This window comes from Lycium ferocissimum, chromosome 7, assembly GCF_029784015.1.
Source record: "Lycium ferocissimum isolate CSIRO_LF1 chromosome 7, AGI_CSIRO_Lferr_CH_V1, whole genome shotgun sequence".
Classification (NCBI taxonomy): domain Eukaryota; kingdom Viridiplantae; phylum Streptophyta; class Magnoliopsida; order Solanales; family Solanaceae; genus Lycium; species Lycium ferocissimum.
Genome location: NC_081348.1, coordinates 40,611,738 through 40,624,409, shown reverse-complemented (window position 1 = coordinate 40,624,409; position 12,672 = coordinate 40,611,738). Strand labels below are relative to the sequence as shown.

Below are 12,672 nucleotides of genomic sequence, written 5' to 3'. Positions count from 1 at the left end.
CTACTCTCCAAAAACTTTTTTTTTTCTTTTTTTTTTTTTTGAAAAAAAAAAGGCACAAAAATGACTTTTCAAAATAATCAGATTTAGAAATTTGGCCGAATTGGAATCACGTTTGCAACCGCATTCAGATTTGGAGAAATAGAGTAACTATGGACAAATATATATCCTTCAATTTTCTTTTACAACGTTATTTCATTTTCCTCACAAGAACTCTTCTGCCACATCCCAAGATACAAATTATGAGGCAGCAGGAGCTTGAAATGATGAAATTTATTGGTTGCAGAGCAACAAAAAATACAGAATGTTGCTGAGGAAAAGGAAAGAAAAGAAAGATGAAATCTCATGTATATCATCATGATTTGGCACCTGTGGACTCATCAACTGGATGCCAAAAACGGTTGTTAACCCACATCTTATCAGCTTCCACAGCACATCCATCTTGATTACGATGCCAACTATAATAAGCATGAGTTCTATTCTTTATAGCAAGAGTGGCATGTCCAAAACTGGCCTCGCGGAATGCAGAGTAAGCTGGCTGTGGGTCTGTCATGCTGAAATTAGTGTATAAGATATCTGATTAGTTGTCTGACAAAAGTGCAATTACAAATTTACAATAGATAAAACAAGTTTCTGGACTTGGATTAGTCTTACTTAGTGGCTAAACCTTCAAGATTTCCTCCATCGCCGATTGTTATATAAATTGGAGCAGATTGATCTTTAATAGGAGTGCATTCTCCATTGACAACATTGTAAGCCACATTAGAGATCCGTTCCTGAAACATGATAGAAACTTAGATCATTTTATAAAAGAGACCACTATGATTCTCACTTTGGCTACATATGAACTGGATGAGCTGTCCATACCGTTCGCTCATAAGCATGAACATGACCCGCAAAAACCATATCCACTTTGTACTGCACAAACCACGGCTCATACATTACTCTCATGGTTTCCCCTTCCATATAGTGATAGTTGTAGCTGTTATACCATGGGGAATGTACTAGAACAATCAACCACGGAGTCTCAGTCCTGTTAACCTTTGGTAGCTCTTCCTCAAGCCATTTATATTGAGGAGTGTATTTGCCTAAAAATTGGTAAAAAGAAAAGGAACTTAAAAGAAAATAGACAAATCCATAGTCCTGAATTTTCTAAACAATTGCCTCTTCTGAAAAGCCTTTATTAGAGACCAAGAAAATGCACTGCGAATTATTGTGAAGCAAGTTGAACGTGAACAATAGATAGACATCAATAAAATGGCAGTATGACACTTGGACAGAAATTTGCTACGACACTAAGACTTCTTCCAGGAAGCATGTCAGAAGAGGATGAATTCTTCAAGAACTGGAAAAGTAGTGTAGATCACTTTTCCTGGTCGACCACTTCTATTTTCACACTAACGAAGATGCAAAAGTAAAAGTGAACACTAGTGCTTAACTCACAAGAATGTCATGCCCTTACCATATGCTGAATATGAGGATAAAACTATGATATATGCTGAAGCTCGCTTGATTGAATACCAAAGTGGACTTGTGCTGTTTGATGCTTTATATGGGACATGATACCGATGAGTGTAGGGCTTGAACGGTTTTGTTTCCCCCTGCAGGCAGTATCAGAATGTATTCATCAAAATTCCAGTGAAGAACCATCTAAAATCAAGGACATCAAAGGGTAGAATAGTAGAAGTATGGAAAAGCAGAAACAGTAATTTTTGTTGTGGAGTTACTTAATTAACCATATAACCATATTGGTTCTCTAAAGCATGGATGCTTGCTCATTATTAGCCTCTCTGAGTATTTTGTCATTATTTAACATCCAAGATGATGCCACTTCCTTCGCAAAGCTGGGCAAATGTCTCTCTATTGTGAAGAATAGATGTTCACAGAATTTATATTTTTGGTGTAAAGGAGGAGTAGATGAAAACATATTTCAGTACTTGGAGATCTTAGATAGGCTGAGTTGATTGTAACAGCTATCCTAGATTCTCTTTGTTTTGTACTTTCCTGTACCATCTTGGTACCTTTTTCAATAAAATCTTACCTTAACAAAAAAGAAAAAATGTCTCTCTATTTTTTTGGTGGACCGAGAGAGATGCCAGCTTCAATAAACTCACTGTACTCAAACTAGCAATAGAGAGCAGAATCTCTTGTTAAGATAAACTAATTTTCTGACCAATGTAGAATGCCTTAGAACATTTCCCAATGAGCTTAATATTAGCAGTTTGTCATCAGTAAATATCTATATAGAGCTCAAAATATAAGGTTAAAGCATCCATGAAATACATTAGAAGTCAATTTAAGCAAGAAGGAAAATAGTACAGTATCACTTACAATTTCAGGAGCAAAATCTAACTCATGATTTCCTGCAGTCCAAATCCAAGGTTGATAAGCAGTACTTCTCTCAACAAACCTTCCCCATGTATCCCATCTTACATTATCGTGATTAGGGTAGTTATCAGCGTAAGATAGGTCGCCTACGAATAACACTGCTTGCCCCTTAATTGGATTCAATTCATAATGAGTGAGTGTCTTGTTTGAATCAAAACTCTGACCAAGATCCCCTGTAATGAAAATGCAGGTTGATTGAGAAACGCCACACTAATGCTAACAACAAGATCAATGCTTTTTATCTATTAACCAAAGAAAAATTGAAGAAGTTCCAACAGCAATAATTTGGTTGAAATTGTTACCTATAAGACCAAACGTATAGGGTACATCGGGCCCAACTGGTGGAGGAGTTGTAAACCAGAAGGTTCGTTCCGTGTGCCCAATCCCAATCTTATAGTAGTATTTGGTATCAAACTGCAAAAGGAGTATTAAATCCATCATAAGTTTGAGCATCCTTTCAGAGGGATAAAATAGTTTACAACTCAAGGAACCAAAAATTGTTCTCCCAAAAAGGGAATGAAAGAAAGAAAATTAACCTTCAAACGTCTGATAGTGCAGTGGTGGATGTAACCAGATGTATAGTTATAAAATTTGTAGGTCTTAACTTTTCCCTTGGCCTTATTTTGTTGCTTGCTTTTCTCACTCCAGTATAGGACTGTACTCGAACCAGGTTCATCCACAGTCACCCATGAAACAATTACAGCCTTTCCCACATGATCTCCTTGTGTAATATGAACCTTATAAAGAAACCATAAAACAGTATTAATTAGAAAATAAACCAAATTTCATGAATGAGACAAGCATAAACAAAACTTGTTAACCCAGTATTTTCCATACTGATCTAGATATGAAAAAACACTAAAATTTTGAAAAATATTAAATTATGAACCCATAATTTCAACTTCAAGAATACAATGAGTTTAGTGCCAAGAACTTGAAGTAGGCATTTGGCCATAGATTTCAAATATTTTTCACTTTATTTGGAATTTTAGAAGTTGGAGTTGAAGATGGTGAAATGTGTTTGGTTACACTTTTTTGCAAAGATACTGAGTTGGAAAACAGGTTTGGAGCACTTTTCCAAATTTGGAATCCAACTCCAAGTTGTATTTGGAAATTTTATAAAGTGAATAATTCTCATGGTCAAGCGGCTCCTAAAGATTGAACATATCAAATTTAAATTTTTGGATCAGATTCTATCCCAAAGGTATCAACTTTGCTACTCTACTTTTCTTATACCACTCTCGCCCATGAACAAAATCATAAAGTAAAAAGGGGATACTGAATACCATTAAACAAATAGGAAAAAGTGAGAAGTGCATCAAGATATCCTTTAAAAAACAGTTCATAGCAAGCTCAATAATGCTCGTTGAAAAGCCTAACTGAATAATTATATATTGAAAAAAGAAATCGAGCAACACTCTAAAGATACCTAACCTGTTGAGGCGCGTTACAACCATGAGGGGCTTTGAAGACATCACTATGAAGAGGCATATCCACTGTCTTCTCAACCTTCCTAATAAAGCTACTGGTGACTCCACCATTGCAAAAAACTGACTCTTTGAGAATCAAACCCAGAACAACAAGAATGCACCACCCAAAATATCTCATTCTTGACACATCCATCTTTTCGGAAAACTCAACTTTCACATTAACCAAGAGTAGGAGCTCCTATATATATGAGAAAATAATGATAAAATAAAAACAAAAACTCCTATATATATGCATCGTGGAAGTACTAAATACCGGCATCCGAAGTATATACGTCTAGAATTACGGGGAATATTCTGATTTTATACAATACTACTCCCTTCGTGTGTAGTTTTAACTTATTTCAGGCCAATTAAGAAAAATAATAAATATTACAAGGTATAGTTTACTAAATTACCTTATTTAGTAAATGTTTTTGAAAAATGAGCACTATTAATAAATAGCTTATTAATATAAGGGTATAATTAAAAAAAATTATTATTATTTTTTATCCTGAATTTCTAAACCAAATACTTATTCAGTGACGGGAAGAGTAAGGAGTATGTGTCAAGTCAACGATTCAAGTGGTCGGTCAATCGCCATTTGGATTGGGATTTATCTGAGCTCTCAGATAACGTACCTATCAGTGGGAAACCAGGGAAAAAAAAATAGAGTTGACTTCTCGACTAACGAAATATTCGCTGTATTACGTTAGATACTTCGCGTTTGAATCCAATGTGCCCGTCCATATAAGGCGGATCATCTTTGGACCCATGCGGACAATGACATCCATATGTGATTTTGGATCAAACTTATTTTTGTTTATTAATTCTAAATAAATTATTACTATATATTAGAAAAAATATTTTTATATACATGAAATTTGACCTATAAATATTGAGTACTATGGAATCGATAGTTATTATCGTGTTCCGTCTTAGTAAGACTTTTCAAAAGAGTTTTTTGTAGAGGTATCAAATTCATTCTAAATATATTGACAAAAGATAGAGATATATTCTTTAAGTTAATGAAGGTAGGGGCAGAGGCGAATTCAGAATTTTAAGAGGATGGATTCACCATTTTAGAAATTTTTTTTTAAAAAAAAAGATGCAAAAATACATTAAGTAGGGTTCGATCCCATGACCTCAAGGGATTAAAGCTAATGCTTAACTAGTGCGCCACTCAATCTCATTTGATCATGTGTTCCTTCATTTAATATTAGACATATTTTAAGATATATACATAATATATCGAGTTTAGTCGAATGATCATGTGTTCACGTGACCCTTTTTTTAATGTAAATTCGCCCCTGGGTAGGGGTGTAGAGACAACCAGGAGGTTTGCTTAGAAGCAACCACCCTTGAAAGAGTGCGTAATAGTTCACCGATCGAACACTCTTGCCCCGAAGATGAACGGGACTAGGCGATCTACTAAAACCATGGATGTGAAAATATATGAATAGGTATAAATATACTGACTTGACCACTTTGATATAAGTAATCTAATAACTATAATGTGAATCTTATGAATTAATAAAACTTAAATCAGTCAAAAGTCAAGCAGGATTTCAATTGTCAAATGCATGAAGATGGATCATTTGAAAATTATATCGGCACTAAAAATTCTCATTATTAAGTTTGTCCCACGTCTATATGCGACTTTCTTCCATTGTTTAATCGAACGATGCGGTGCATTCCTTTATTTCTTTTCCCAACTATTGCTATTCGGCCGTAATGTTTAAGTAGGCTGTTGACCAATAGTTTGATAGCATTATTTAGACCATCTTTTTGTAGCAAGGTTTCTTCTTTTAAAACTTTACCAAACGAAAGTAAAATTGAACGCATCCTGTTGGATCACTTTTTTAAAAAGTTTTCTTTAACTACGCAGAGATACTTCTATAAATTCTTAAAAACGGAACAAACTCACTCCCAACGAAAATATTTTTTCTAGAAGTTATTTCCATCGACAAACAAGGTTAAACAGAAAATTAATTGTACTAAAATGTTCTTTGTCTTTTTCCATCTAAACATTAAATTCTATCATATAAAATAAGTGGTCACTTGACTGTAGGATAGTTACATGTTTCACAAGACAATTCCAATACGTGTGGTCCCCGTTGAACAAAGAAAAAGATGATTAAAAAGGAAGCGAAAAGATGAAAACAAGTTGCTAGAGGCAATAATTCATGCTATGGGCGGTAAGCATTTGTCATTTGCAGAAAATGTATTGAGCAGTGCAAATAGAATCAATTTTGATTGGTTGAATTTAGTGGCTCTCAATCCTACAGCTATGAGCCTCCGCTCTCATTTTAAATCCCACTAATAGGCGGAGTTTGAATTTAAAGTTTATAATTCTAAACTTGTCATTTCGTATTTCGTTTTAGTAATTAAATTTGTAATTAAATATTTATATATGTGTAATGAATTTTCTAATACAAACACGAATCAAAATCTAACAAAAACAAAATAGTGAATTCATCCGCGTCCATAGATAATATTGTAGTTCCGCCCTTACTTACCAACAAACAGAAGCAATAATGACTAATGAGCAGTGAAAAATAATGCACAAATGTAGAGAAATATAATTATAAAGAAAAATAGAAAGTGGAGGTAATATTATAGTGAAGCGCATAAAACAAAATGTTAAACTCTTCACTATAATATTATAATATTGTTTCTCTCGGATAATATATTTTCACATTAGAAAGATTCGATGTTTTTATTATATATCGTGAATATTATTTTTATAAGTCATTATTTTCCCAGCACAATAAACCTCTTCATCTAGAACTTATAAACAAAGTAGTCCACAACTTAACAATAAAATAGCTACACAGATAACAATGGGTATTTTAGGAAACCACATCCACTAGCAAATTAACAGTACGTACATTCCAGAAACCGACAAGGAGGCTGAAATATTACAAGGATTTATAAAATCCAAATTATTTGTCTTAACAAAGAGGGAAATAAGGACATTAAATCTAGAATCAAGTTTAGAATGGCATGGCAATTAATAAGATTCATCAACTGGGTGCCAATAACGATTGAAGAACAAGAAGCTATCAGCTTTTGCAGAAACCCCGTCCTGATTGCGATGCCAACCATAATAGGCGTGAGTTCGATTCTTAATATCTAATATGGCATGTCCAAAACTTGACTCGCGATAGGCTGAGTACTTAGGTTGTGGCTCCGTCATTCTGAAAGTTATATAATAAACACCCTCAATTATTTCAAATCCTATACTATTAATTAAAAATAATCGAATATTCAGAATTATATTTTAGAAATCTTACTCTGTGGTGAGGCCTTCAATATTTCCTCCATCACCGATGGTTATGCAGACAGGTGCAGAAGGGTTGTGCACAGGAGTACATTCCCCACTTACGATTTTGTAGTCAATGTTCGATATACGTTTCTGCCAGCATGTTTATGAAAAAATGAAGAGGGGAAAAGTTTGTCTAAAAATCAAATAATTATATAACATGTGTCTTTCACTAATTACAGTTAATTAGTACAGAGTATATACTATGACTTTAATAAAACACTTAATAATACTCCCTCTGTTTCAATTTATGTGAACATTTTACTATTTGGGGAGTCTACGAGGTTCTTTGACCATATTTTTCTTACATTTTTTCTAAATTATTTGAATTATAAATTATCATGACTTATAGTACTTTTTATGTAGTTTCTAAATATACAAATTTTATTTTTACAAACTTAATAAATCTATGTTAAAATTTAAGGTCAAAATTATAGAGTTTGACCCTCGTATTCCGAAAAGGTTCACATAAATTGAAACGGAGGGTAGTAAATTAATGTGATTTGACGTAAACACTATACACATGAGTAAGTTTTTTTTTCTTTTTCCGATCAGATAGTATACCAAAAGATGCTAGTAGGAGTAAAAGGGATTATTACCGATCGTTCATAGGCGTGAACATGACCTGCAAAAACCACATCTACTTTGGCTTTTACAAACCAAGGCTCATATATTACTCTCATGGTTTCGCCTTCCATGTAGTGATACTCATAGCTGTTGTACCATGGGCAATGCATAAGAACAATTAACCATGGAGTTTCCTCTCTATTAACTTTTTTAAGCTCTGCCTCCAGCCATTTGTACTGAGGAGTATATTTAGCTAATTGGAGTGAAAAAGAATATATTAGTAGTATCAGTTAGTATAAAAAAAGTTATTATAGGACTGTAAATGATAAATTTATCGAATTGTTCCTTTTATAATGCATAATGTGCACGTGGCTTACAAGTAGCGGAGTATGTTGATAAAACGATGATATATGTAGATGCCCTCTTGATTGAGTACCACAAAGGAGAAGAACTTCCTGATACTTGGTAAGGGACAGGATATCGATGAAAATATGGTTTAAATGGTTCTGGTTCTCCCTGCAACAAAATTAAATATCTGATTAATTTGTACAAAGACAATAATAATACACGCTTGGGCACACTCAAGGAGAAACAATCCAAGATTTTGAGTCAATTAGATATTACAGTACATTTATTTCTATTTTATAGCAATAGCTGCAAATTAACTTAATACCTTGGTGTATAAATCTCTCTCTATTATACCACCAAGAGTTATAGTCCAGTAATACAGTTGTGAGAATCTCCCACACAATAAATGTGTTCCCAATTTTCCCTGTCCCCCCTTCCCTCTTCACTGATCCTCCAAGTGTAATAAATTCAAAAAATTTACCAAATCACCACAACATACTACACAATTCATTGTGTTAAAGTAGTCTGCCAATAAAAGAAAAAAATGCAGACGCTATACGTACTTGCTCAAATACCTTAGTTCATTTTGTATTAAGTTTACTATATGCCTTGATTACATGTAACTATAGTTAGTTACTTTGTTAAGTCAATTAGGATCTGTGGTTTGTTCCGAAAATATCCTATAAGTTCTTGTAATAGACTTAGCTTTTGTTTTCAGCTGAAAATAAGAAATTCTATTGTTGGTTCCAAACTCTTCTGTCTGCATTTACTTTAGAATTCATTTCTCAATTTCAATCCTATTTATGAAATTTGACAAAGAATGACATTTTTTTTTTCCAATCTAATCATCTGTTATTCAAAATTTATTAACTCGACTAATTCGAATTTGCGCTACATAGACCTAATCAATAAATATATAGGATAAAGCGCTCCTAACTGAAAATATACTATGTTTAGCGTGAGAATACTATATATGTTTAAGTGCAACTTATGAAAATTGAAATAATTTACTAATTAGGAACTTACGATTTTAGGAGCAAAATCAACATCGTGATTACCGGCGGTCCAAATCCAAGATTGATAAGCATTGCTTCTCTCAACAAACCTTCCCCAAGTATCCCATCTATTATTGTCATGATTTGGATACTTATCTGCGTAAGAAAGGTCACCAACAAATAAAACTGCTTGCCTTTGGTTGGGTTCATTTCATAGTGAGAGAGTGTCATGTTTGAGTCGTATGTTTGTCCAAGATCCCCTGCACACACATTGTAAAAACTAAAACTTAGCGCATATTATAAGAGCAAGCTTGATAAGAATATTATTATTATTATAATAATAATAATTTTTTTTTTTTTTAAATTGTTGTTCACTTTGCCCAACCAATCATTATTTATAGTAGAACAATATAGAAGATTTTCTCTTATTGACCATTATATTCGTGTTTGGTTGGGCTAAATAAGTCTAAAAATACTCTTAACGTACAATAAAATTCAAAAATAGTCATTTTCTCGATCTATAACTGGAAAATAGCAGTAGATTCAAAAGTTATCACTAAAAAATTGTCAATTTTTGAAATTCATGATAGTATCATGAATAGAAAAAGTCGTGATAATATTGCAAAATTTTTACTTGCTTAAATCCAAATCCATGATACTGCCATGGTATTTCCACATCAAAAGTAGCTATTTTTAACAAATTAATTTTCAAAAACCGCTATTTTTCAAAAATTAATCCGGAAGTGGCCGGCTAGCCCGTTCACTATTAACACTCTTTACAAGTTTGATATTGTCAGCTTTAGGTTAAGCCCTCACGATTTTCTTCAAAAAGTCTTATCGTTGTTTTTTCTTCTCAACTTTTAAGTGAATTTTTTGTTCAATACCCAACATGTTTCAACTTGAACTGAGCGGTTCTTTTTTGACACTATAAGGTCAAGTTAAAATACGGAAATAAATTTCACAATCTCCATGAAGAACCTGATCAAAATTGGAAAAGGAGAAATTTATAAAGAGTATAATTAATGATTACCAATAAGACCAAATGTATATGGTACATCACGGCCAACTGGTGGAGGAGTAACAAACCAGAAAGTTCGCTTTGAGTGCCCAATTCCAACCGTGTAGTAATATTTGGTGCTATACAGTGTTTAAAAGGCAAATCATAAATTAGTAAATGTAGTACTATAAATGAATATCAAAATATAAAATATTGTATCTTAACCTATATTTACACTATAATTTGTTTATAAAACTCACCTTCAAGTTTTGGATGCTGCAATGATGAATGTAGCCAGAATTATATGTGTGGAATTTGTAGGTAGTGACAGTTCCTTTTGCTTTTTGTTTTATCTTGCAATTGGCTTCCCAGTATAATACTGTATTTGAGCCGGGTGCATCCATTGTCACCCATGAAACAATCACTCCTTTGCCCACGTGATCTCCTTGCGTTAAATGAACCTTCATATACATAATGAGTTTAATTACCAGTTAATATTAAACGTTACAATAGAAACGAAGTATATTTTAACCAAAATTTAAAATAAAAAGGACGGATCGGAGACGATTATCAAAAACTTCTTTTAGCTACCATCTACTTATCGATGAATTTCGTAATTCACACTAAAAAATCACTATTTTTCCACTGATTTCCCACTGAAAAAACTTTAGTAGAAAAAACCTAAATAGTAAAATTTTCACGCGGAAAGATTAAAAGTTTCAAAATTTGATAGACTCATTTTCACCACGCGTTTTTCCCAAATTGAAATTGTTCGGTGGAAATTTCCCACCGAATGTCTGTGAAAAAACCTCTTTTTCTAGCAGTGACTAATTTTTATTTTTTTAGATAATTATCTCAGATCTCTGTAGGTTTCTATTTTGTTTGTTGGTTTCAAATGTACAAGCTAAGCTTCGCAAGTGTTCATCATATCAATTAAAAACAGGAAGAGAAAAATAAAACCCCATCTATTAGTAAAGCAAGCAATGTCTAGTTGCATTTTCCATACACACAGTAGCTATTTCACTCTTACATTACAAGTGACAAAAATGAATTTGTAGAAGTGAAAGAGGATTTTCTCTCCCATCCACATGAGTGCCACACGACACTAGTGATAAACACATGAGATAAAGTTTTAAATTTTTCTTACACGTGTATACATAAATATTCCAGCGGAAGGCAATAAGTTCAATTAAATTCGTAGAATTCAGGGGCGGAGCCAGCGCTTTGGTTACAGATTCGGCCGAATTCAGTACTTTGGATTAAACTTTGTCGTTGTCTTAAAAATTCATTAAATATGTACAAATTGCTAATTTAGAACCTTGTAACTTAAAAGACTAAAATTCCAAACTCATAAATTTCAAATTCTTACTCCGCCTCGGTCTAAATTCATCTCGGAATAGGCACTTCACACTTGAGGAATACTAGTAATGTTAGTGTACATAGAAGGAAAACTATATAGGCAGAGAAGTAGAAGAGACCTGTTGAGGTGCATTGTAACCATGAGGGGCTTTAAATACATCTCTATCAAGAGGCATATCCTCACTACTCTCCACCTTCCTAACATAACTGCTTGTTATTCCTCCGCTGCACAGAGTTGCTGTATTGTTTATGATAAAAAATAAAATTGCAAAAAATGACACCACGAAAGACCCATTTTTTCCCCTCAGCCTCACGAAGAAAGAATAGATTATAATTCTACTTCTTTGCTAGTGGTTATGCAATAAATAGGAGCAACGCTTCTTTATATAGGCGTGCATATAGGTGTCAAATGCACAAGTTTATATGTAAAGATAAGTTGAGCCAGTGAGTGTGACTATGCCGATTGAAATTGGCAAATAGGAGTGATAATATATTTTGGACCGTTAACTATACTTTAGCCCACATTTCAAAAGTAATTTAAGGTTTAGCTGCATTTAAATGTGTTGGTGAAATTACCACAGATTATAATAAATTACAGTCGAAAAAATACAATAAAAAAATACAATAAAAATGAAGAAAAATATAAATAAAACATTCTTTTACGAGCGCTATGTATCTCGCTTTCTTTTAAGGAGATTCAAGCCCATATGCGATAATCTTCACTCTGGTCCGAAGAAGATATTACTCTGACTTGTCCCCTCCAGGATACAACAGCCCGTCAATGTCATATGACTCAAGCAACTCCGGACTAGTTGAAGAGTCCAAAGCTCCACCATAAGAACACCTTCCTTGAACATATAAAAAATTACTCTTTTGTAGTGAATTAGTTGGAGACTAACTCTCAACTCTCTCTTTCACTACACTAACCTCACTTTACAACATGTTCTCACACTACAACACAATATTTCTTTCATATTTTTTCTACCCACCAAAAGCTAAGGATGATTTCTATTTATAGGTGAGAAATTCATCCTTTCAATGAATTAGAGAAGAAGTGGGGAGGTGGGCTAATAATGTAGGTAAATAATGAAAGAATTACGGCATAAGTTACAAGTTGAATAATGGTCACATTCATCCACTTTATACCACCACAACGTGAGAAATTATGAAACCATTTCTCTGCCTCTTTATGGAGCCATAAACGGCACAGAGTAATTGGCATAAATGCCA

At 33.4% G+C, this 12,672-nt stretch overlaps 2 protein-coding genes across 2 annotated transcripts; both read right to left on the bottom strand.

Moving 5' to 3' along the window:
* Positions 1-129: 129 nt before the first annotated feature.
* On the bottom strand, positions 130-4,286 carry LOC132065033 (purple acid phosphatase 2-like). The gene is made up of 8 exons (XM_059458250.1): positions 3,820-4,286; positions 2,922-3,122; positions 2,688-2,799; positions 2,329-2,558; positions 1,460-1,598; positions 865-1,085; positions 652-773; positions 130-551 (listed from the first exon to the last, which is right to left on the bottom strand). The coding sequence occupies exons 1-8, from the start codon at positions 4,006-4,008 to the stop codon at positions 353-355; spliced, it is 1,413 nt and encodes a 470-aa protein (XP_059314233.1). The 5' UTR covers positions 4,009-4,286; the 3' UTR covers positions 130-352.
* Positions 4,287-6,604: 2,318 nt separating this feature from the next.
* LOC132065031 (purple acid phosphatase 2-like) lies at positions 6,605-12,054 on the bottom strand. The gene is given in 9 exon segments (XM_059458248.1): positions 6,605-7,051; positions 7,148-7,269; positions 7,776-7,996; positions 8,121-8,259; positions 9,118-9,285; positions 9,288-9,346; positions 10,117-10,229; positions 10,345-10,544; positions 11,562-12,054. Coding segments are annotated over 9 exon segments (1,266 nt in total). The 5' UTR covers positions 11,619-12,054; the 3' UTR covers positions 6,605-6,864.
* Between the last annotated feature and the right edge of the window lie 618 nt (positions 12,055-12,672).

Bases quoted from the DNA above. Each gene is read 5' to 3' on its own strand.
- LOC132065033 (XM_059458250.1), bottom strand. From the start codon at position 4,008: ATGGATGTGTCAAGAATGAGATATTTTGGGTGGTGCATTCTTGTTGTT. The intron at 1,599-2,328 runs GTAAGTGATACT...TACTGCCTGCAG, and splicing joins TAGATTTTGCTCCTGAAATT to GGGGAAACAAAACCGTTCAA. The intron at 774-864 runs GTATGGACAGCT...ATCATGTTTCAG, and splicing joins TTCATGCTTATGAGCGAACG to GAACGGATCTCTAATGTGGC.